General features: G+C 41.4%; 1 protein-coding gene across 2 annotated transcripts in view; it reads right to left on the reverse strand.

Annotated features, from left to right (window-relative positions):
- Positions 1-2,207: 2,207 nt before the first annotated feature.
- The window catches only part of BBS5 (Bardet-Biedl syndrome 5), an 83,691-nt gene continuing 58,985 nt past the window's right edge, over positions 2,208-26,913 (reverse strand). Inside the window, exons 10-13 of one of the 2 annotated variants that reach the window (XR_004539590.1) lie at positions 26,607-26,690; positions 10,630-10,705; positions 3,804-3,827; positions 3,574-3,682 (exon numbers count right to left, since the gene is read on the reverse strand). Coding sequence is in view for 1 of the 2 variants with exons in the window: in XM_033945923.1 (XP_033801814.1) it covers positions 3,581-3,682; positions 3,804-3,827; positions 26,607-26,690 (210 nt within the window). In the remaining variant the exon portion in view is untranslated. Of the gene's footprint in view, positions 3,683-3,803; positions 3,828-10,629; positions 10,706-26,606; positions 26,691-26,913 lie in introns of both variants that reach the window. The other variant, XM_033945923.1, reaches the window with a different exon arrangement.

The raw sequence follows: 26,913 nt of genomic DNA on the forward strand, positions 1-26,913 counted from the left end.
CTGCTGGGCAAGATGGACCTCAGGTCTGACCCAGCAGAGGCATTGCTTATGTTCTTATCCGTTGGGTGGGTGGGGGGAGGGGTGTGTGTGGACGGGAGGTTGGAGGGAGAGAGAGAAGTACCTGTGGGGGAGGGGAATTTGGGGGAGAGAGAGAAGCACTAAAAGCATACAGAGGATGAAAAGGTAGTCTAAGGAAAGGGGTGAAAGGGGGGGGGCATTAGGTGGCGTGTGGGTGCAATCATATGTTCTCTTTTTTTGTCTTCACAAATATGTTAAAACTATGATTACAGAACCAACCAAACATGAGCTTTTGAGGCCACACAAGTTTCATATTCAAGGAGATCCAAGATGGTGCGGTAGTGAGCAGATGCACAAGCCGCTGGTTCCTGAGTTCTGGTTTGGAGCCTGTGGAATTGTTAACCTACACTGTGAAGGATGGGGAAAAGGAGGGCGAAGGTGTGGGAGCCTCCCCTGGCTTCTTCTTCTACTCCTGTGATGAGACAGGCAATGCTTGATGGCTTTCAAACTGCAGCAGGACAGAATCCCTCTATCTCTTTGGTTGAGCCTGCAATGGAAGTATCTTTGAGCCCCATTCAGCGTGTGGCTCCCCCCAACCTGGAATCTGCTTATCTACCGGCCAGAGTGGACCTGAGGAGATTTGCCTGCATGGAGGTTCCAGTACACAAGGTGGACTGGCGGTGGATTTAGTGAGCCTAACTACGGAGGAAGATCTTACCACATGAGCAGCCTCAAAAGTTTTGGGGCAAGGAACTGCGAGTAAATTATTGAGAGTTAAAGGCCTACCGATTCTTGATTTCCAACAGAGGGAAATGGTGAAAACCAGCCTTAGTGACATTGGAAACACTGTGGGAGGCCATCAATGATATGTATCGCTCATTATTAATCAATGTGAAACAAAATAGTGGAGATTTGAAAATTATCTCTGAAGCAGTTCTCCTCCAGGCACAAGTTTCAGATCAATTTTCTTCTGAATTGGCAAAACTAAAAGAAAAGGTCCAGATGTTTGAAGTGGTTGAGGTGATTGCAATCAAAGATAGGACTACACATCTAGATGCCTGGAATACTTTGAAAACCAAATTAGGAGATATAACTTGAGAGTTTTAAATTTTCAGAGGTCTCCTTTAGTGTCTGCTGTGGATATGTTCAAAAAATTTTTCATTGAAACTTTGCAAATGCTTGCCAAACAACTACCCCCGATAACCAAAGCTGTTTATTTGCAAGGTTTTAAAAGTCTGCATAATGTTTCCTGAGGTTAACGGGGGCAATATGGGCCTGGCAACTTTTCTTGAATCTTCTTTGGAAGTAATAACGCAAAGAACAACGTTAATGGACTCTTTTGCCTTTGATCTGGACCAAAATTCAGTTTTTAAACTTTCCTTTAGATATCTGGAAGTAAACTTTTTGGGATCAAAGATATGGATTTTTCCTGATCTTGTAAGAGACACTCAGATTAGGCCTTCTTGGCGTCACATCCGAGAGTACAGGCATTATCAGCAAATTTTTTTGTTGCGATTTCCATGAGTTTGTTGCACTTTATATGAAGGGAAACAATTCATTTTTATGATCCTAAGCAGCTCGAAAGTTTTCTTGTTGCACGAATAGATGTTAATGTCACACGCACACTGATAAAACAGCTTGGAGGAGGGATTCTGGGATGGAAAGTTCTCTTGTATTGGATTGTATTTTCTTTCTTAATAATTTTTTCCATAACATCATGTGATCTGATTGCTATTAATTTTGTGGGCAGAATGTTTTAGTATTTTCCTGGGTACTTTGTAGTGCTGATGATTATTTCTTCTAATTTTCTATTGTTTCTAATTATCAACATGCAATATGCTGTTGTAAAAATTTTGAAAATCTGAAAATTAAAATTTTATTTTTTAAAAGTTTCATGTTCAAATGTCAAAATGCACTAATTAGAACAGTGCAGAAATTGTGTTTATTTGTGGTCCTCTATTGTTTTACTTAGGGCTCCTTTTATCAAGCCACGCTAGCGGGGTTAACGCACACGACGTTTCACCATGCGCTAAACCCCGCGCTGGCTAAAAACTACCGCTTGCTCAAGAGGAGAGGGTAGCGGCTAGCGGTTTAACGCGAGCTTTTACGCGCATTAAACTGCTAGCGCGGCTTGATAAAAGGAGCCCTTAATGTCTGATAGGCTATTAAAATAAATTCACCAAATTCAATTGTGCTTCTATATATTTAATTTCAATTACATTATAGTTACAAAGGTAATAATGGTTTTGCAGTAAACATTACAATACAAAACTGAAAAACTTACAGGAAGGTAGGAATCTAAAAACACCTGGAACAAGTTTTCTACTGTCTTACAGCATAGTAAAAGCAATGGATGTCAGCTGCTAACACAACAGCTGAAATGAGAGTTCATTTGACACTTTTCCATGTATAGAATCTAGTGGTAAGGTGTCCATGCTCTTCAAAACTTAACAGCTGTGTTACTCCCTTGTAAAAAAAAATAAATGACTCAATTCTTTCTGTATGTAACACAGTGTTCTAGAAGTCCAATGAGTCAGATATACGAGACTGACAGTGTGTGTAACCTACTGCATGACAGCCCAATTTTATTAAAGCATTCACTTCAGTTTTTGGATAGCTATACAATGAATACTGCTGCTCTCCATGTACATTCAGTACTGGCCACTATTTGAATATGCCGGTTCCGTGCTTACCGCTTGTCTATGCTAAGCATAGACAAGCGGTAAGCACAGATCTGGCAAAACTAAGGGGAAGTACCTTGAAACAGCCTCTGATGGGCGAAACATAGTTCTATGTCGGACAAGATCCCCTAATTATGCTGCAACTAAGATGAGTATTTAAATGTCTAAAGTGAACATTATAGAAAATATACCTAAAATATTTTTGAGTATCTGGAGACCGATGACGATTTTGGTGCTATTGGACTGTGTGTTCAAACACTATTCACACAGCAGCACCGCCGAGGTCTGCTAACTATTATCTTAAGATATGCGTATATGAAGTGTTTAAATATCAGGCCATTCAAGGTCATAACTGTTTTTGTTTTGTTGTCTAGAGAGAGAGGGGCTGATTTTTGGATCACAGTGATCACTAAAATGATGAAACTCCATCTAGGTACTATCTTGGGGGACATACTTTTCATGGATAATAAATCTAATCATAGGCTGTGATATGAACAGCTTACCTCCTTAATCCCCCTCCTGCCCCCTGCCACACACCCAGATGAAGCTCTGCCTTCTGAATCATGACTGTATAACATTTTAAAAATATGTTATGAGCAGTGCTGCAGAAATGCTCTACAATTATCTACAACAACTCAATAAAAAAATCTATTTGTTTTACAGCAAATTTACATGCAAACATAATACATAAAATATTTACAGAATTTTGTAATTCTATACTTTTATTTAAATATTACAGGTTATATTTTTATTAAAATCTCTTTTACCAAATAAATATTACTTTGTTCTTATTTACAGGAATGTGTTGAAACACATAAAAAAAACCTGTCGGTACAATCCGAATTTGCTTACATTAGAAGGCATTAAAATTAAAGCCAAATTCATGCTATCACCTCCCATAAACTCTGAAGTGTGAATCCATCCTTCAGTTTTTCTATTGCAAGTCCCAGTTCTTCTGAAAATACAGGTTCACGATCTTGTTGCTTTTACGAGTGGGAAGGTACACATGGAAAGAAAAAAAGGCAGGTGAATAAATATGTGAATGCTAAGATTAAACATTAGCAATTGCTTGTTTTTATGAATAAGAAAACTGTTCAGCTTTACCTTATTACCATCAGCAAAATATGCCTGCAAAATAAAATACTGACATCAGCTTCAAAAGAAAACATTTCAAACTATTTTCTATACATGGTGCCAAGTGATACAATCCTGTTCATTTCATTTCCCCCACCAAGACCTACCAAACCACTGCAGATATGGATACTTGGCTCAGAGACCTTCCAGACCAGTCTAGTTTGACAGAGGGAGGGAGGTGGCCAGGGAGGTGGCATCTGGCATTGCCGCACCATGTGCCTCTTACTCTTCCCTTCTGCTTAAGCAACTCCCGCATACCTTTTGAAATGTTCACTGATGCGAGCAGCATCTTCCACCTCCTAATTGTGCCAGCCTCGGCTGCCATCTGATGTCATGTCCTGGTCCTGCGACCAGGAAATGGCATCAGAAGGGAGCCAAGGCCAGCGCAAGCAGCAGGTGGAAGATGCTGCTCATGCCGGCAAATATTTCAAGGGGTAAGCGGAGGAGCAAAGAGGAGAAGAGGCACTGGCAGTCCCGCCAAGACAATGCCCAGAGTGGTCCCCACCCCCCTTTTACTGCACCACTGAGCTGACTCATTAGTATGATATATAAATATGTTTTTTTTCTCCCCATCACTGTACCTTTTAGACACAAGTACATTTTTTGTCTTTTACTATTCTTTTAGATTTCAGGTATATTTCTAGTTTTATTTTATTTTTAGTACCTCCCTCCACCCACCTGTTTATTTTAAAAACAGGACCTTCTTTTAAAAAACAAAGGGGTCCTTTTACTAAAATGCGCTATCGAATTTAGTGCATGTTAACAATTAGCATATATTAAATGCTAAGGAGCCCATAGGTATAAAATGGACTTTTTAGCATGTGCTAATCATTATCATGCACTAAATCCATTAGTACACCTATGTAAAACCCCCCCCCAAAAAAAAACAAACAAAAAACAACCCAACCCTGATGTAACATTTATCCAATCAATATTGGGGAAATTCATAAGAATTGGTCACTCATAAGAATTTTTGTACAAGCTGTAGTTTATTTATTTTGAAGTGGAAGATTCCTGAGGCAGCTAGATGGTAAAACGGGGAATCCCTGTCGGATCTCTGAACCGTCATGAGTGAAAATTGAAGGGTAAACCGCGGCGAGTGTTAGTACCACTGCAGGTGAGAACCAACGAGCGAATTTTGAAGACAGTCTCTGAATGCAAGCTAAGTAGTTATGTGATCTAACAACTGTGCAATGCGTTTAATATCTGACAACCACCTGTATCATGTTTCTTATTCACTGCATGGTTGAAGTATCGATTTATGGACAAATCTTCTGAATTTATTATTGCAGCTACAGAAAGGAAAAATACTGTAAAGATAATAGAAGTTTTTTTAGACCCATGAAGCGTATCTGAGGTCTTTTTCTCCCATTCTTTTTTTTTTTTTTTTAAAGGACTGTACTATATGACCCCTTAAGATATTTAATACATATTTTAGATACGAAATTGCCATTTTAATTGTACCTAGAATTCATTTTGCAATTTTAACCCCCTTTTTTCCATTTAGTTGTGCATATTGGTCTCATGGAGGCCAGATGTTCTTTTTTTATAATTCTTTATTGATTTTAAAACTTTCATCAAGTGTACAAAAATTGCAACACAATAACATAGATTTAATCACTTGTACATCTTAACGTTATATCTTATAATTGCAAATATAACCCTCCCTCTCCCACCCTGAAATCCCTCTAGTAATTTTATTTTTCATATAATAGAAATCCTCCCCCACTCCACCCTTATCTTACATATTAAATATAGAAGTATTAGAAAAATGGCATCAATCATGACAAAAGGACGTTAATGGTTCCCAAATTTTAATGAAGTTTTTATAATTTCCATTTTTTTTTTTTTTAATTTTATTTATTGAATTTTTCAATTTTTACAATGTTTGAAATTCAAGTGATAGAATTAATTACTATATATCATTGTATCTATCATTAATACAACTTAATTTATAATTAGTATATATTATATATAATCAAAAGTTATACATCCCTCCCCTTTTTCCAATTAATGATTCTAAAAATTATACATGTCCCTCCCCTTTTCTATATAAGTATTATAATTGTGCTAAGAAATCTAATCATTAGAATAATTTGTCAATGGTTGCCAAATTTTATTGAAATTATGAATGTTCCCGTGTTGTAATGCTATTACTTTTTCCATTTTGTATATATGACAGACAGAGTTCCACCAGAACGTATAATTTAATTTGGTATAGTCTTTCCAATTCTGAGTTATTTGTTGCATGGCGACTCCTGTCAATATTACCGTATTTTCGCGGATATAACGCGCGCGTTATACGTGATTTTACGTACCGCGCATACCCCTCGCGCGTTATATGCCTGAGCGCGGTATACAAAAGTTTTTAAACATAGTTCCCACCCCGCCCGACGCCCGATTCACCCCCCCAGCAGGACCGCTCGCACCCCCACCCCGAACGACCGCTCGCACGCGCTCCCACCCGCACCCGCAATCGGAGCAAGAGGGAGCCCAAGCCCTCTTGCCCGGCCGACTCCCCGACGTCCGATACATCCCCCCCCCCGGCAGGACCACTCGCACCCTCACCCCGAAGGACCGCCGACTCCCCAACAATATCGGGCCAGGAGGGAGCCCAAACCCTCCTGGCCACGGCGACCCCCTAACCCCACCCCGCACTACATTACGGGCAGGAGGGATCCCAGGCCCTCCTGCCCTCGACGCAAACCCCCTCCCCCCAACGACCGCCCCCCCCCAAGAACCTCCGCCCGTCCCCCAGCCGACCCGCGACCCCCCTGGCCGACCCCCACGACACCCCCACCCGCCTTCCCCGTACTTTGTGTAGTTGGGCCAGAAGGGAGCCCAAACCCTCCTGGCCACGGCGACCCCCTAACCCCACCCCGCACTACATTACGGGCAGGAGGGATCCCAGGCCCTCCTGCCCTCGACGCAAACCCCCCCTCCCTCCAACGACCGCCCCCCCCCAAGAACCTCCGACCGACCCGCGACCCCCCTGGCCGACCCCCCCCCCCCCCTTCCCCGTCCCTTTGGAAGTTGGCCGGACAGACGGGAGCCAAACCCGCCTGTCCGGCAGGCAGCCAACGAAGGAATGAGGCCGGATTGGCCCATCCGTCCCAAAGCTCCGCCTACTGGTGGGGCCTAAGGCGCGTGGGCCAATCAGAATAGGCCCTGGAGCCTTAGGTCCCACCTGGGGGCGCGGCCTGAGGCACATGGGCCAAACCCGACCATGTGTCTCAGGCCGCGCCCCCAGGTGGGACCTAAGGCTCCAGGGCCTATTCTGATTGGCCCACGCGCCTTAGGCCCCACCAGTAGGCGGAGCTTTAGGACGGATGGGCCAATCCGGCCTCATTCCTTCGTTGGCTGCCTGCCGGACAGGCGGGTTTGGCTCCCGTCTGTCCGGCCAACTTCCAAAGGTACGGGGAAGGGGGGTGGGGGGGTCGGCCAGGGGGGTCGCGGGTCGGTCGGAGGTTCTTGGGGGGGGCGGTCGTTGGAGGGAGGGGGGTTTGCGTCGAGGGCAGGAGGGCCTGGGATCCCTCCTGCCCGTAATGTAGTGCGGGGTGGGGTTAGGGGGTCGCCGTGGCCAGGAGGGTTTGGGCTCCCTTCTGGCCCAACTACACAAAGTACGGGGAAGGCGGGTGGGGGTGTCGTGGGGGTCGGCCAGGGGGGTCGCGGGTCGGCTGGGGGACGGGCGGAGGTTCTTGGGGGGGGGCGGTCGTTGGGGGGAGGGGGTTTTCGTCGAGGGCAGGAGGGCCTGGGATCCCTCCTGCCCGTAATGTAGTGCGGGGTGGGGTTAGGTGGTCGCCGTGGCCAGGAGGATTTGGGCTCCCTCCTGGCCCAATATTGTCGGGGAGTCGGCGGTCCTTCGGGGTGGGGGTGCGAGTGGTCCTGCCGAGGGGGGAGAAGAATCGGACGTCGAGGGGGGGCATCAGGCTTTCAGGATGGGGACAGGACTTCAAGGGGGGACAGGCAGACCTTCAAGGGGGGACAGGACTTCAAGGGGGACAGGCACGGAGAGGCGGGGCAGTGCACCGAAAGTCAGGGCGGGTGAACGGTGAGTCGGGGCAACCAGAGGAGAGTCGGGGCAGTGCACCGAAAGTCAGGGTGAGTCGGGGCAACCAGAGGAGAGTCGGGGCAGTGCACCGAAAGTCAGGGTGAGTCGGGGCAACCAGAGGAGAGTCGGGGCAGTGCACCGAAAGTCAGGGTGAGTCGGGGCAACCAGATGAGAGTCGGGGAGGGCGAAAGGAGAGTCGGGGTGGCCAGAGGAGAGTCGGGTAGCATGCGCGTTATATGCCTGAGCGCGGTATAGAAAAGTTTTTGTACATATCATCGTGATTTCTGCGCGCTATACCCCTGTGCGCGTTTTACAATGGTGCGCGTTATATCCGCGAAAATACGGTAATAGTAGTTTATTATTGTTTACTGAGATCGGACTCTGAGTTCTCATTGCAGTTCCAAATAATACAGTGTCATATTTTGCACCGCTATTGATCTTTCCATTCTGTATATGTGACATACCGAATTCCACCAAAATTTAAAATTAAGCCTACTATGGTCTTTCCAATTATTAGTAATATGTTGAATGGCTACTGCGGTCAAAATCAATAAAAGTTTGTTATTACACATTGATATCTGACTCTTTTTTCTCATAGACATACCAAAAAGTACAGTATCATAAGTTAATGCTACGTGATTTTCTAATAAACAATTTACTTGATCCCAGATTGAATTCCAAAAGGCTAAGATATGGGGACAATAAAACAAAAGATGATCTAAAGTTCCTATATCCAGATTACAATGCCAGCATCTATTAGACAAAGAGCTATTTAACTTTTGCAATCTAACTGGGGTCCAAAAAGCTCTATGTAACAAGAAAAAACCAAGTTTGTTTCATAGATGCTGACATTGTACATCTCATTCTCCAAGACCAAATTTGTGGCCATTGAGATGCTGAAATATCATGCTTAATCTCTATGCTCCAAATATCCCTAAGAGTATTTTTAGGCTTTTTTTTAACCAATTCACTAATAGTTTTATACCAGTGTGCGGCCTGATGTCCCAGAAAGTCCGCCTGAAAACATAAAAATTCTATGCTAGGTTGAGTATTCAAATTTTTCCATTCAGGGAACCCTGCCAGATGTTCTGGTAGGAATGAATGTTGAGAAGCATACAGTGTAGTTCAATTTTGTGGTTAACCATTATGTATTGTTAATAACATTATATTGTGTGTATATATGAAAAATGAAGGAAACAATGACATTACAATTAGTACTATTATTATGGGGGTGGGTTCTGGGGTAGAGCTTGAGCAAGGTCTGGGGCGGAGCTTTTGGGTTCTCCCAAACAAAAAAGTGTTCTGTTGCCTATGGATGGAGGGAAAGGGCAGAGAGAGGGAGGAGATGGTGCACTTGGATAGATGGGAAAGCAAGGGAAAGAAAGACATGGAAAAGTAGATAGATTTGAGCAGGGCTGTAGAGTCAGAGTCGTGGAATCGGAAGCAATTTTCAGGTTACTGGAGTCGGAATCGGTGAAAATGTGCCAACTGCAACTCAGATTCCTAACAGAGTTAAATTGTATGTCATTCAAATATAATAATGATTAAATTTCTTATTTCACAGATGATCATTTGATTAATCCATTTTTTTCAGGATATGTTTTACTTTTAGAATATATTTTGTCTTATCCCCCTCTCCTCCCTTTCTTTTAAATTTCATTTTAATAATGTACTTATTGACCCTTCCTTCCCCTTATTACCCTCAAATTCATGTAAGTTCTTGTTTATCATCTTTTAATGTTCACTCCTCCCTCATATATATATAATTATTTCACCTTTTATTTTATTTCATTTTTTAGCATTATAAACCGGCCAGATACATGTTGATGGTCGGTATATTAAACACAATAAAACTTGATATCAAGTTCTTTGATGATTACAAAATGTAACATATTTTATGATATTTATAATGGTGAAAGTGGCACACAGAGAATGACACGGGGACAAAATTTGTCCCCATCTCTGCGAACTTTGTCTCATCCCATCTGCATAATATTCTGTACAACTGTCATTCTATAAATCACAAATACAGAACAAGGATCAACAAAAGCCCCATCTCCCCTCCCCTTACAAATATTCCCTCCACTATCGAGACAACTGAACAAGACAAATTACCACAAAATACTGTAAATTATGCTAACAGAATACCTCAGTCACACACAGAACACAAATGCCAAATCCTTAATAGCTGACCAAAAATGATAACCAAATTAATCCAAAATCTCAAGAAGCCACACCTTGCATGTAGTACAACATCTACAAGATATATAAATAAAAAGAGTTGGCATCAAATTGGAGATACCATAATAAAGGAGTTGGAGTCAAAAGTTTTATGTACTGACTTCACAGCCCTGGATGTGAGAAGATAGATGTAGGGCAGAAAGTGAAGAAGAGAAAAACAGCAAATAGATAAGAAGGTCCTGGAAACAGAATTACTGTAAGATCATAGACAGAAGGAAATGCTACCAGAGACTGGGAAAAGATGATTAGATAAATAAAATCATCAGTAATAAAGGTGGGAAAAATGATTCTATTTTCAATTTAGTTACTGAAATATAGTACCCACACTCTGGAATGCACTCTCTGAAAAGCTTCGCTTAACCCAAGACTACCTTTACTTCAGGAAGCAGGTGAAAGCTTGGCTCTTCACCCAGGTGTTTAATGGAAGAAGTAACTAACTTGCTAGTCACACACACAAGGAGTGACACTTGGTTGCATATACTATAACAGGACATCTACTCCTACCTAGATGAGATAATTTTCAAGCACCAGTCTGACCTCATGTGCAACTTTCTTCAAATTAGTCCCTTAGGCCCTAACGCTGTTTAAAAAAAGAAAAAAAAAAAGCATTTAAAAGGAAATATGTAGTCGCCTATCAGCACCTTAAAAAACAGCATATGCATCGCGCTTACGGAGGTGTGGTTAACACCAGAAGTGGCATTAGGCATCATAAAGCATCTCTGTAGGCGTGATTCATGTAAAAGGTAGGCGCCGGAAACATAGACTTTGAAAACCCTGACCTACATTTCTGGTGCTTACCTTTTAAGGAGCCGCAATTCTATAAACAGCGCTGTCGTGTGACTGACATGCAATTGACAGTTGTTTTTAAGGCGGCTGCTAACAACGGCACTGTTTATTGAATCAGGCCCTTATATTCTAACCTCTGTTACTCTGTCTCTTCTACTATATACTCCTTCTTCCTTACACCCTATGCTGTCTATTAAAAAGTTTTATTTACACATTGTTGACATTGTAATGTACCCATCATGCCATACTTTGTATTGTAATCTGAATATTTTTTTTTTTTACTGCTGCAATTATCTATTGCTTATGTTTGACTTATTCTTGTTATACACTGCCTTGGGTGAACTCCTTCAAAAAGGCAGTAAATAAAAAAAATAAATTTTAGTTTTTTTTTTTTTTTTTTTTCCATTATATTTTTATTTTCAAATTTTACAAAAAGTGTACATAATAATAAAATACATTTGATAAATGCATGGTATCACTTTTATATCTAACACGATGTATGTCTGAATTTGATTTTCCCCTTCACCCTCCCCCCACCCTTTTATTGCTTTAATATAATATTTTTAATTTTCAAATTTTATAAAAGTATACAACATATTAGAATACAATTATTCAATAACATATTTATATCTAATACAATATATTCTGGATAAATTTATTCATTTTCCCTCCCCCCACCCTTCTATTATTTTTTAATCATATGTTACATTTTGTATCATATATTATAATATATTATATATAAATTGTTTTCCTTACCCCCCCTATATGTGTGTCATAAAAAAAAAAAAAAAAAAAAAATCTCTAAAAGAAGAAAAGAAGAAAAAGTATTCTATTATTTATTCATTACAGTATTTTGTCAATGGCCCCCATATTTTTATAAATTTATTATATGTCCCCTTTTGTATTGCTATTATTCTTTCCATTTTAAAAATATGGCATATTGTATTCCACCAAAATGTGTAATTTAGGTTGTTGTAATTTTTCCAATTATTAGTTATATGTTGAATGGCAACCCCTGTCATAATTAATAAAAGCTTATTATTTTCTGGTGAAATTTGACTTTTTTTTCTCATCATTGTTCCAAATAAAATTGTATCATATGATATTGCAATATGATTTTCCATTAATTTATTAATTTGTGGCCAAATTGAATTCCAAAAAATTTTAATATAAGGACAATGATATAATAAATGATCTAATGTCCCTGGTTCTAGATTACAGTGCCAGCATCTATTAGACTTAGTACTGTCTAGTTTTTGCAAACGAGTAGGGGTCCAAAAAGCACAGTTACTTACCGTAACAGGTGTTATCCAGGGACAGCAGGCATATATTCTCACACATGGGTGACGTCATCTACGGAGCCCCAGCGCGGACAGCTTTTTCAGCAAACTTGCTAGAAGTTTCAAGTTTGCACACTGCACCACGCATGTGCTAGCCTTCTCGCCACTAGAGGGCGCATCCCCACCTCGTGGTCCTCAGTTCCATATTCCAGCAAAGAAAAACCATCCCCGGGGAGGTGGGCGGGTTGTGAGAATATATGCCTGCTGTCCCTGGATAACACCTGTTACGGTAAGTAACTGTGCTTTATCCCAGGACAAGCAGGCATGATATTCTCACACATGGGTGACCTCCAAGCCAACCAGAAATAGGGCAGGTGGGAAGATGGCAATTTAAGAAAACAGGTTACGTAACACCGACTGGCCAAACCGGCCGTCACTCCTGGACAAGGAGTCCAAACAGTAGTGGGAGGTGAACGTATGAACCGAAGACCAGGTGGCAGCTTTACATATGTCCTCCATAGGAGTAGAACGGAGGAAAGCAACCGAAGCTGCCATCGCCCGGACCTTATGACCCGTGACTCGACCCGAGAGCGGGAGACCAGCCTGAGCGTAGCAAAAAGAGATACAAGCAGCTAACCAATTGGACAAGGTACGCTTGGAAACCGGATGTCCTATCCGATTAGGATCAAAGGACAAAAATAATTGAGGAACCTTCCGATGAGACGTAGTACGTTGGAGATAAAAAGCCAACGCCCTCTTACAGTCAAGCGTGTGAAGCGCCGTTTCACCATGATGAGAATGGGGCTTTGGAAAAAATACCGGAAGAACAATGGACTGATTGAGGTGGAAATCAGACACAACCTTAGGTAAAAATTTGGGATGGGTGCGAAGAACCACCTTGTCATGATGAAACACCGTGAAAGGAGGGTCCGCCACCAAAGCCTGCAGCTCGCTAATCCGACGAGCGGACGTGAGCGCAATCAAAAAGACTACTTTCCAAGTGAGAAATTTAAGAAGAGCTTTATCGATAGGCTCAAAAGGAGGTTTCATCAGTTGAGCCAAGACCACATTAAGATCCCATACCACAGGGGGAGGCTTGAGAGGGGGATGAACATTCACAAGACCTCTCATGAAACGAGAAACCAGAGGATGTAAGGAGAGGGAACGACCCTCGAGATGATGATGAAATGCAGCAATTGCACTAAGATGCACTCGAATAGAAGTCGTCTTCAGACCAGAATTCGCCAGATGCAACAGATATTCCAGTACCGAAGACACAGGGACTGAATCCGGATCCAGGCGGTTGGTGGAGCACCAAGAAGAAAATCTGGTCCACTTCTGGGAATAACAAAGCCTAGTCGAGACCTTGCGAGAGGCCTCTAAGATTTCCCGCACAGAGTGAGACACCGGAATCGAAGTCAAGTGGAAAGGAACCAAGCGGTCAGATGTAACGACTGAAGATTGGGATGTAACAGCGAACCCCGACTCTGAGACAGCAGAGAGGGAAAGACAGGTAGAAGCAGAGGCTCCCTGACACTGAGTTGAAGAAGCAGGGAGAACCAGTGTTGTCTTGGCCAACGAGGCGCAATGAGAATCATAGTGGCTTTGGTCGATTTTAGATGAACCAGCGTTCTCAAAATCAGAGGAAAAGGAGGGAATGCATAAAGGAACCTCCCCTCCCAGTCGAGAAGAAAAGCATCGGCCTCGAGACGGTCCTGGGAGTACATCCGAGAGCAGTAGAGGGGTAGTTTGCAAGTCTCGGGTGAAGCAAACAGATCCACCTGAGGAGTCCCCCATCGGTCGAAGACCTCGCGTAGAACTCGGGAGTTCAGAGACCACTCGTGCGGCTGGAGGAGACGACTGAGCTTGTCTGCCAGACAATTCAGCTCCCCCTGAATGTAAACCGCCCGCAAGAAAATGTTCTGAGAGACGGCCCATGTCCAAAGCCGCAGGGCTTCCTGGCACAGAGGCCAAGAGCCCGTCCCGCCTTGCTTGTTGACGTAATACATGGCCACCTGGTTGTCTGTTCGAACGAGAACCACTCGATCGTGCAGGAGGTGACTGAAGGTCCGAGCGGCCAGATAAATGGCCCGAAGTTCCAACACGTTGATGTGACACAGACGATCTGCGGCCGACCATAGGCCCTGCGTTCGTAGACCGTCCAGATGAGCCCCCCACGCATACTCCGAAGAGTCCGTGGTTAGGACCTTGCAATGCGGAGGGACGCGAAAGAGCAAACCCCCGGACAGATTGGTAGAGCTGGTCCACCAACGGAGCGAGCGTCTGAAAGACGGAGTCACAGTCACGCGTCGAGACAGTGGGTCGCGGTCCTGACGCCATTGTGAGGCCAAGGTCCACTGAGGGATCCTCAGGTGCAACCGAGCAAAAGGGGTCACTTGGACCGTCGACGCCATGTGCCCCAAAAGCACCATCATGCGTCGAGCCGACACTACTTTCAGTTGCGAAACCTGTCGGCCCAGGAGGAGCAGGGCCTCCAGTCGCGGGGAAGGAAGGAAAGCCCGGAGGAGAACCGTGTCCAGCACGGCCCCTATAAACTGGAGGGATTGAGTCGGCTGCAAGTGAGACTTGGGAAAGTTCACCTCGAACCCCAGACCCTGAAGAAACGTGATAGTCTGTTGGGTCGCTGAAATAACCCCCTCCCTTGTCGGGGCCTTGATCAACCAATCGTCCAGATAGGGAAAGACCTGCAACCCCCGGGAACGCAGAGCAGCCGCGACTACCACCATGCATTTCGTGAACACCCGAGGGGACGAAGCCAGACCGAAGGGTAGTACACGGTATTGGAGGTGCAAATCCCCGACCTGAAATCTCAAAAACTTCCGAAAGGCGGGATGCACCGGAACATGGGTGTAAGCTTCCTTCAAATCGAGGGAGCACATCCAGTCCCCCTCGTCCAACAGGGTATATAGAATCGGAAGCGATAACATACGGAACTTCTCCCGGACCAGGAACTTGTTGAGCTTCCGAAGGTCCAAAATGGGGCGCAGGTCCCCGGTCTTTTTGGGGACCAAAAAGTAACGGGAATAAAATCCCCTGCCTCGCTGGTCGGGAGGCACCCTTTCGACCGCCCGAAGGCTCAACAAGGCCCCGGCTTCCTCCCGAAGAAGGGTCAACTAGCTTCGATTGGACGGGCACGCCCCGGGGGGCCTGTCTGTAGGCTGTTTGGAGAAGTTTAACGAATAGCCCTCTGAGACGGTCCGGAGCACCCATGCGTCTGACGTAATCCCAGACCAAGTCTCGGCAAAAGCCGTGAGCCGACCCCCGATGGGTAGGGGGTTGAACGACCTCGCGGCGGGGGCCCGCCCCCGGCCGCTCATCCCGTCAAAAAGACGGCGCCGGTTTGGACACCCCCTGCGCAGCTGCTTTGGCGGGTCCCCCTCTACCCTGTTGGGTAGGGCGACGGGGTGGAGGCCTCGAAAAGGCCGGTGTAGATTTTTGAGGGTACCGCCTAGGCGGCTGTTTAAAAGGCCTCTGAGCCGGCGGCTTAGGCTTTGGACGAACCAGAGACGCCAGCGAGCGTTCCTGCTCCGAAAGCTTCTTGGTGGCCGCATCCAGGGAGTCGTCAAATAACTCCGACCCGATGCAGGGTAAATTGGCTAAGCGCTCCTGCAAGTTGGGGTCCATCTCGAGGGTCCGTAGCCACGCCAGCCGGCGCATGGCTACCGCACAAGCCGAGACCCTCGAGGCAAGCTCAAAAGCGTCATAGACCGCATGAAACAGATAGAATCTGAGCTGGGACAGGTTTGACGCAAAGGCGGCAAATTTAACCTTGTGCGACTCCGGAATCACTCCCTGAAAGTCCGGCAGATCCTTGACCATGGACCTGAGGTAGGAAGAGTAGGCGAAAGCATAGTTGAGGACCCTTGAGGCCATCTGGGAATTCGCGTACAGCCGACGGCCGAATTTATCAAGGGTCCGACCCTCTCTCCCCGGGGGGACAGCAGCCGAGACTCTAGAAGGCTGCGTGCGCTTAAGAGCCGACTCCACCAAGAGCGACTGATGGGAGAGTTGCCCCTTTTCAAACCCTTTAGGGGGAAGGGTCCGGTATTTGGATTCCATCTTGGTGGGCACTACCGCCACTGTAAGAGGGGTCTCAAGGTTCCGCAGCAAGGTTTGAAGGAGGACCTTGTGAAGTGGGAGGCGGGGGGATTCCCGTTGAGGGGCAGGAGAATCTTGTTCCTCCAAAAATTCTGAGGTATAGTGCGAGCCTGCCGACAGGTCCACCCCCAAAGCCTTCGCCATGTCATGGACAAACTTGGAAAAAGAAGATGTCCGTGCAGGCGGGGAGGGTGACCGAGACTTCTCAACCGAGCCGAAAGGAGAGGCCTGGCGAGAATACCCGACCTGACCCCCGGACCCCGAACCCCAAGAGGCACGATCCCGTGACCTCGAAGGAGTCGGGGACACCGTCCGGCGAAGAGACCCCCGTGGGGAACCCCCCGGGGTACGGGGTATAGAGGCCCGTCCCTTCCGCCTCGGTGAGGAGGCACGGGAACTCTCCCTGATCGGGGACCGTAAAAGATCTGGGTTGTCGAGGCGGAGTTCCTCGACCCGCAAGGCTCCGGTCTCGGGCGGAGTCGAGTGACGACTCCTCAGAGGCGAGGCTCGAGACCGCTTCGACCGTTTAAGACGGTGCTTCGCCCGAGGCTTACTCGAGGGCGAGGAACCCCGTGACGACCTCGGGGACGAGGAGGAGGAGATCCGGCGTACCCGGCGCTGCTTGTCTCGGGATCGCACACTGACCTCGGGCTGACTCACCCGGATCGGGTCCGAGGGAAGCGTCGAGGCCGAGGCCGAGGGAGCTTCGGCCGCTGAGAGGCCGGTGCCTGAGGCCGAGGTGACCACCTGCGGGGCCCCCGAGACCGAAGACGAGGCCGAAGCCTGTTGCAAGGTCTCAATGGCCCCGGAAAGCTCCGAGGAGATCAAAGCGCGAAGCAACTCCTGGAACGCCGGGACGGTGAGACCCTGAGGCAACACCTGGGGGCGCTCCGCAGAGGGCGACCTCGGTTTCGAGTATTCCCTCGGGGCTAACCCCTTCGACACCTTGGGCTGGGTCGAGATCGACGGTCCCGCCGACGACGAGCCCGAGGATGGCTTCCTGGTAGATGAAACTGAGGAAGGAAGTGGAGACTTACCCGGGGCTTGCTTCTGCGAGGCAACCGGCTTCGCGGGAGCCGAGGGGTCCGACGTCGAGGCCGAGGTCGAGGCCGGGGCCGAAGCCGAGGCCGAGCTCGAGGCCTTCCCCGTCGGGGTATCGACGGCAAAGAGATCCGCCATGCGGGCCTTGCGCCGAGTAAGGGCCCGTTTCTGGAAGGTGGCACACTTAGGGCACGATGCTGTAGGGTGATGGGGCCCCAAACACCGAATACAGCACCTGTGAGGATCAGTGATGGACAAAAGTCTATCACACTTACCACACTTCTTAAAACCCGTAACGGGTCGGGACATGGGCCCAAAACAAGGCCGGGAACAAACGAGGTTCCTCGGCCACGGCTACCGGGAGCCCCCGGAGCGAACGAAAAAAGAGTATTTTTTTTTTTTTTTTTTTTGAGAATTAAAGAAAATAAAGAAAGAAAAGAACGTTAGCGCAGCGACCGCGTCGAAATTCCGAACACAGCCGCGGCGACAGAAGGCAAAAATAGCACAAATTTATCCACAGGGCTTCTGGCTCCGCGGATGAAAAAGAACTGAGGACCACGAGGTGGGGATGCGCCCTCTAGTGGCGAGAAGGCTAGCACATGCGTGGTGCAGTGTGCAAACTTGAAACTTCTAGCAAGTTTGCTGAAAAAGCTGTCCGCGCTGGGGCTCCGTAGATGACGTCACCCATGTGTGAGAATATCATGCCTGCTTGTCCTGGGATAAAGCTCTATGTAATAAAAAGAACCATGTTTGTCTCATAGACGCTGACACTGTACATCCCATTCTCCAAGACCAAATTAGTGGCCATTGAGATGCATTAATTTGATGTCCAATCTCAATGCTCCAAATGTCTCTTAGACCATTTTTTGGTTTTTTAATTAAATATCCAGATATTAATTTATACCACAATGCGGCTTGATGTCCTAGGAAGTCTGCTTTAAAGCATAAGAACTTTAAACTATATTGATTGTTTAATGATTTCCATTCAGGGAACCCAACCTGAATGGCCTGCTTCAATTGCAACCATTTAAAACTTTGTGTTTTATTAAGACCAAATCTATGTTGCAATTGTGAAAAATCCAGCAGTTTACCTTCTGAAATAACATCGTCTAGAGATCTAATGCCTGCAATAATCCAGTTCTTCCAAAGGATTTGAGTTCCGCCAATTTTGATCTTGGAGTTTATCCATATGGATTGATTAGTTGATTTGTATATTGGGATGGGTGTTAATTTATCAATAAATCTCAATGTTTTCCAAGTATCCATTATTATTTTATTTTCTTTGTATCTTTTAGGTATATTAATACTTGGTATATGAACTAAATTTAGGGGAAACATAAGGCGCCATTCCAAATATAACCAATCTGGTGCATTATCTATAAGTTCTGGGAGGATCCAATACATACCCTGACGTAGAATATAGGCTTGATGGTACCTATAGAAATTTGGAAAATTTACCCTTCCCTCCTTAATTGATTTTTGTAAGGTTACTAAAGCTATTCTAGGTGTTTTACCAAGCCAAAGAAATTTTGTTAAAATTCTATTAAGCTTTTTATAAAAGGACCCCTGAAAATAAATAGGTATCATACTCATTTGGTAGCAAACTACAGGCAACATCATCATTTTAATAGTTTGAACTCTTCCCCACCAAGAAATATGTAATGGGTTCCATTGCTCACATAACTCCGTAACTTTTTTTAATACATATTTTTCATTTTCTTTTACAGTATCTTCAATTGTTTTTTTAACTTGAATGCCTAGATATTTAAATCCTTCTTCTTTCCATATGAATGGAAAAATATCAAATAATCCTTTTACACAGTAAACATTCAAGGGTATAATTTCAGATTTATTCCAATTAATTTTATAACCTGAAAATTTGCCAAACTTATCAATTAATTCCAATAAAGAAGATAAGGTAGACTCTGGGTTTCTCAAATAAAGCAAAATATCATCCGCATAAGCCGAAATTTTATATTCCATATCTGAATATGGAATACCTTGTATCTCCCTCGTTTGCTGTATTGCTAACAATAAGGGTTCTAATACAACATCAAATAACAAAGGAGATAACGGACATCCTTGTCTAACTCCCCTCTGCAATTGAAAACCATCAGATATCTTATTATTAATATTTAATCTTGCAATTGGGAAGCTATACAAAGTTTTTACCATTTGTATAAATCCAGAACCTATACCAAACCATTCTAAAGCCTGATACATAAAATTCCATTCTACTCTATCAAATGCTTTTTCAGCATCTAATGAAACTGTAAAAGCCGGTTCATCCATTTTTTTTGACAAGTTTAGCATGTGAAATAATAGTCTAGAGTTATTGGAGGAATGTCTTTTAGCAACGAAACCCGTTTGATGTATATCTATAATATGTGGGAGAGCTTTGGCTAATCTCAAAGCCAAAATTTTCGCCAAAATTTTATTATCAACATTTATCAAAGATATAGGCCTGTAGTTCGAAACCAAAGTAGGATCTTTATTTGGCTTAGGCAAAACAATTATTATTGATTCAGCCATAGTACCTTTTATATTACCTTTTATAAGTTGTGTCTGATATAATTTTAATAAATGTGGGGAGAGGATATTTTGAAATGTTTTATAAAATTCTACTGTGTAACCATCACCACCTGGAGCGGATCCAACTCTAAGAGATCTCAATGCTGTTTCTAATTCTTTTAATGATATAGGTTCTTCTAAACTTCGTTTTATATGATCAGGAATCTTAGGTCCATTTATTAAATCTAAAAATTTTTTTCCATCTTTTTGTTTCTCCAAATAAGGTTCGGAAGAATATAGATCCTTATAAAAATTTAAAAATTGTTTTAATATTATATTTGTTTGATTTGTTATTATACCATTATCATCTTTTATTCCATTAATATTAGTTCTCCTTTTTTTTGCCTTAAGATAATTTGCTAATAATTTTCCCGCCTTATTAGAATTTCCATAATACACTGCTTGTTTGGAAAACAAATCTTTTCTTATCATTTTTGAAGTTAATTCATTATATTTACCTTTTACTTTCAAAAGAGCTTGCAAAACTTCATATTCCCATTTACTTATCAATTTAGCTTCTAATATTTTTATTTCTTTTTCTAATTCTATATATTGTTTTTTAATTTGTTTCCTAATAAAAGCTGAATATGATATGATATTACCCCTCATAGTTGCTTTAAATGCATCCCATACATTCTCTATAGATGTATCTTCCACTAAATTTATTTGAAAAAATTCATTAATTTGTGTTTTGAAATTTTTCAAAAATTTGTCATCCACAAGCAATGCATTATCAAATCTCCAAAGAGGTCTATTATTTTCTAATTGATCTAATTGTAATTCTATCCATATTCCCGCATGATCCGAAATGATAATAGGATCAATGGAGGCTTTAATCACTTGTTGCACTATATTTGTCGAAACAAAAATATAATCTATTCTTGAAAATGATTTATGAACCTGTGAACAAAAGGAATATTCCTGATCATTAAAATGAAGAATACGCCATATATCTTTCAAATCACATGATCTAACTAAATTATCTAGACCTAAAGATTTAATATTTTTACCTGGTTTTTTATCCAATAATGGATCCATTACAGCATTAAAATCTCCAGCCACCACTAAATTAGAGGCAGCCAGTGGTAATAACATATTTTGTAGCTTTTTGAAAAATTCTGATTGATTCGAATTAGGGGCATATATATTAAATAACGTCAGGGTATCATTTCCCATACCTATATCGATATGTATCCATCTTCCATGTGGATCTGAATTTTTTACCTTTATATTGGCCATACATTTTTTATTAATAAGGATTGCAACCCCTGCTTTTTTACCCACTGCTGGAGCAAAAAAACATTCTTTTATCCATCCACCTGATAATTTCTGTGATTCCTTCATATTAAGATGGGTCTCTTGCAGACAGTAAATATCTGCATTTTGTTTTTTTTAAAAATGTTAATATTTTTTTCCTTTTAATTACGTGATTCAGGCCATTGACATTAATAGAATATATTTTAAAAGACATTATATATTTTAATACTTTTCATTATCTTATTCTTCCTCACCTCTTTCATATTTAATATCCAAAAAATTTTCTTCACGACACACATATTTAACCCTAATGTATCTCCCTTAATTATTCTAATAAATATTCTCCTTATCCCTCCCTTTCCCTCCCAATACATTGGCTGCTTAAGGATACACATTGGAACTGTAATCCTAACATTCTCCCCATTCCAGGCAATCAATATTCAATTGTTTAAACAAATTTCCCTTCTATCTATCTATATTGATCTTTTATATTTATTTAATCATTTTCCATAACATTTTATTAATGTATCATTATCCATTTAACAATATGTTAATTTGTATTTCCTTAGTATTATGATTTCAACATATAATTATTTTAAACATATATGCAGTGTATTATTTAATAATTTTCCTATACATTTCTTCAAATATTTCGATATGTTATATTTTCTAATTTTTCATAGAGTCTTCAAAACCATCTTAATGTATTATGTTAATATATCATAGGTTCTGGTTTAGAGAGAAAATCTTTTAGTTTTTCGGGATCCTCAAAATATAAGGACTTGTCTCCAGATGACACTCTCATTTTCGCCGGGTAGTATAGACCATATTTAAATCCTTTTTCTTTTAGTAGAGGTCTCATGTCTAGTAGTCTTTTTCTTTTAGTTGCTGTGTTTTTGGCGAAGTCTGGTAAAAACCATAATCTTGATCCTTTATAATTTAGGTTTTTATCTTTTTTTGCTGCATTTAGTATCTCTAGTGCTTGTTGGTATCTCAGCATTTTGAAAATTATTGGTCTTGGTCTGTTTTTGTTTTCTAAATTTTTAATTGGGATTCTATGCGCCCTTTCAATTTCAATTGGATGTTTCAAGTCTAACTGTAGTATTTTTGGAATTAAATTCTCAAGGAAAAGGATAGTATTTTTTCCCTCTAAATTTTCTTGTATTCCAAAAAGTTTGATGTTTTTCCTTCTTCCTCTATTCTCGTAGTCCTCCAGTTGATCTTTTAATTTATTTAATTCCAAGTTGTCGTTTTTACATCTTTTTGATTCACATTCTATAGTTTCCATTTTTGATTCTAGTTCAGTTGTTCTTTTGTTGTTAACTTCCATTTGTCTATGAATATTTAAAATTTCTTCTTTCATTTCCGACATATTAGTTATAGTTTCCTTGAGCATTTGTTTGATTTGTTTTAGTTCTTCCATAACTTCTGTTTTGCTTAATGTGTCTGATTCTTCGATAGGAAGTGGTATCTTGCTTGGAGTTATTTGTTCTTGTTTCTGTCTTTTTGCAGATGTACCAGCCTCATTTTTGTTTTGTCTGGTACTTGCCATGTTATTGTTTTATTTTTCTTGGTTATTATTATTATTTCTTGTATTTAGTCTTTTAGATTTGGTATTCTTAGGTTTTTAATCTCTTTTCTTCCAAGATTTTGTTCTATCTTTTGAAGTAGAAATTTTTCTTTTTAAGCTCTTTTCTTTTCCTTTACCTATGTCAGTTTGAAAATTATTTTCTCACTTTCACTTTTTCAATGAAGTAGGGGAACTTTTTTTTCTCCTCTCACAAGCCCAATCGCAGCCCTGATTAAGGAGAGCAACACTTTTTTTAGAGTTATTTTTCCTATTTTGACCAACTTTAAGCAATTTTCTTCTGTTTTTTCTCAGCGTCTCTCAATTTCCTCAATGTCTTGCTGTTTCAGTTTTTTAAAGTTCCGTTGAACCTTTTCTCTGTCTCCTCTCTCACAAGCCCAATCGCAGCTTTGTCAGAGGAAAATAATATTCAATTCAGTATTTATTTTAGTAAGCTGATATTTATTTGTCTTCAGCGCTTCGGCACTTAATTATTGAGAGAAAATGCAAGTATTCCTCTCTCTCAATTTTTTTTTTTTTTTTTTAATCCCCTTTTTTATCAAAGAATAATATTTTTCCTTTTTTGGTTTTAATATATCTGGTCAGAATACAAATTCTTTCACAATTTCTCCAATCAAATTGTTTGATCTCTCACTTGTACTTCGCGGTTTCAGTGCTGCATTCAAGTTTAATGAAACCGCCAAAAATACAATTGGTTCTCTGCCTTCCCGTTTCTTGTCTGCACTTATCTCACTTCAACTGTAGTAATTCAGGTTTTTTTTTTTTTTGGTTATATCTTATCGGAACACAATCTTTCTTCACAATTTCCCAATCAGATTATCTGGTTATTCACATTCATCTCGCTGTATCAGTATTGCTTTCAAGCCTCTTGAAACTGTTGAAAACACAGACAGCTCTCAGCTTTCCTGACTCTTACCAGCTTTTTTCTGTTTCTGTTATATTTGTTCAGAATATAAACTTTTTTCCTTTTTTTTTTTTCCACAATTTCGCCAAACTGTTTGATCACTCACATCTACTTCGCGGTTTCAGCGCTGCATTCAAACTTCATAAAACCGCCATTACAAACGGTTCTCTGTCTTCCCGACTCTTATCAGCACATATCACGCTTCAAATGTAGCAATTCAGCTTTTTTTTTTTTTCTACAGTTATATCTTGTCAGAACACAACCTTTCTTTACAATTTCTCAATTAAACATACATCTCGCAGTCTCTTGAAATTGCCGAAAACACAGACAACTCTCTATTTCCCGACTCTTGTCAGCTTTTTTTTTCAGTTCACATTCATCTCGCAGTCTCAGCACTGCTTTAAAGCCTCTTAAAACCTCCGAAAACACAGACTGCTTTCCCGATTCTTATCAGCTATTTTTTTTTGTATCTGGTCGGAATATAAACATGTACTTCAGCGCTGTATTCAATTTTATGTAACCGCCAACACAAACGGCTCTCTGCTTTCCCGACTCTTGTCAGCACATACCTCTCTTTAAATGCCGCAATTTAGGATTTTATCTTGTATCTTTTGTTCAGCTTTTTATATATATATTTTCTATATAATTATTTTGAAGGAAAAATAATTTTTTTTTTAATTTCATTGCCTGGATGGTGAGGAGCTTCACGATCACACCTCCATCCGTGCTCGCGTTAAGCCACGCCCTCGCCAATAAATTTTAGTTTTGAGAATTTACATTAGGACTTGTGGTCCTGTTTTGCATAGGGTTTATCTATGTTCTGCATATGTGACAAAGGCCAGGTATTCTGCAAGGAATGAATGCCAAGAAGCGTTATTGGTGTCATGGCTCCAAGTAGGAAGATATTTGTTGGCTCTCCTTCAGCCCTTTTTGACCCAAAACAGCCCTTGCTTATAAATTAGCGAAGACCACTGATGTAAAAGATGCAATTTTTATTCACTACTTTAGATCCCAAGTTTATACAAACATATCCAACATGGTCATGTTTAATAATAATAAATTTATTCTTTAATACTGCCATTACCAAGAGTTCTAGGCGGTTTACACCATAAGAAACTGAACAATCAGTGAAATACATTCATACCATAAAAATAAAATCATTATAAAAAGTTAAAAATGTAATTGCAATCTTAAAAATACCCAACTAAGTAATAAATTTGTCAAACAAAGAAGACTTAACTCATTTTCGAAAAGAACAGTAAGATATGAAGCCAGGACTGTAATTTACCTGCCTGAAACGCTAAGGTCTTATCAAAAAAGGTCTTATATCTGACACCATTTGGCTTAGGATAGGCAAATAAGTAAGAACTTCTTGTATTCCTTGATGATCTATATAACTCAAAATGAGGAGACAGGTAAATTGGAGACTCTCCTGCTATCAACTTAAAGCAAATGCAAGAAAATTTAAATAGAACTCTTAATTCCAACGCTAACCAGTGCAACAAACGATAATATGGGCTAATATGGTCATTCTTCTTCAGACCAAATATCAGTCGAACTGCGGTATTCTGAATTATTCTCAGTCTTCTGAAAATTTTTTGGAAAGATTCCAAATAAATGATGTTACAGTAATCCAGAATGGATAAGATCACCAAAATGGCTACCTCAGGGGCAAAGGATAAAATCCAAACTGGTAAAAACTGCAGTGAGTCAGACAAGCTTAGTGGGAGAGCCTAACTCTGACCTGGTCTTTCATACAGTGAATTAGGCTATCCCACTAAGCTTGCTTGACTATCTACACGAAAGCAAAAAACCCAAAAAACCATTCAGTGATATTGAAACAGAAGGGTTTATTTAGAAGTGGTTCCCCTGACAAAGCAATCACAAAACAGGGAATCCTAGTATGCAGAATACTTATGTTTGGGACTAGCAGTGCTGTGTTACCAAGAAGATTTGAGTGTGCTATTCAAGCTCTGGAATTCTGCTCTCTCTCCCACATGCTGATTTTGAACTAGCCCATCTGTAGATAAGTTCTTCTACTTTTAATGCACACGTTACTAGCTGCTATTCAGATATGTATCTGGCGTTTATGAACCTTATAAGCTAATTGAGTTTTTCTGACTTGGGACGTATTTCCTGGCTTCAATATTCAATTTGAAGCAGTGTGGTTCTTAGAATATTAGTCACATACTATATGCTTGGTGACACTGAGGTCTTTTCTCCATTTTATATAAAATACTGATTATATGCAGATTTGAGTCCTTGTATTGGCATTTTCATACTGCTGAATGTTTTTTTGGTTTGATTTTCAATTCATCTTGTGAGTGATTATTGTTTATCTACATGAAAGCCCAGGTTTTTATTAGTTTAGTGAGAATGGAGTTTTACACAAGATGGTGTTCATTCGCCCTGGAGGCAGCCATTTTGATTAAACATGGCCATGTTTGTATAAATCTGGGAGTTAAAGTAGTGAATAAAAAAATGCATCTTTTATACAGTCAGGTCTTTTTGTTGATTGCCAATTAATTTGACAACCATACAGTAAAACAATACACCGCATTTAACAAAGGCTTCTTTAGTTTTGATGCCTACTGGCTGTTCCTTTGGCATCTTTTATCTTGTATCTATACTTTGCTGCAACAGTTTTGTGTCTTTTTGTTTTCTCTTTAAAAGATATAATGAAATAGATATAAGTAGTTATTAAATCAATGCTTGAAGGATTGAATACTGTATTCAATCCTTCAAGCATTGATGTACTTCAGGTAATTTACTAGTAAAGGCATAAGACAGTCACTATCATCTGGGTAATAATGCAACACTGAAGCAGAATGATCAGATAAGAGATCAGTGTTTGACTTCCATTGTTTTAAGGATTTTGTGACGTCACTTTTTGGAAACAACTTTAATAAAAACAGTTGTTTTTGGAAGAACTTACCACAAAAGCATCAGTTTGTTCATCAGATTCTATTTCCACGTCATCTTGAACTTGTTCGATAGTCAGCTCTTCAAGAGGTGGAGGCTAAATAAAGAGAACTCAAATAGATTTTCATCAAAAATATGAAAAAAAAGATAACAAATCTAGCAACTGAAAAACTAATTTGGCAAAGATCTCTGCTGAAAATGAACAAGGTTTACAGCATCTCATTCCTCCAGTCTTAAAAGAAAGGCAAAAAGGAACCAAAAATATAAATAGCACTTAGGCAATATAATTTTGAATATTTTATTTGTAACTCTCACATGTC

Source organism: Geotrypetes seraphini, chromosome 5 (genome assembly GCF_902459505.1).
Source record: "Geotrypetes seraphini chromosome 5, aGeoSer1.1, whole genome shotgun sequence".
In the NCBI taxonomy this organism is placed as follows: Eukaryota; Metazoa; Chordata; class Amphibia; order Gymnophiona; family Dermophiidae; genus Geotrypetes; species Geotrypetes seraphini.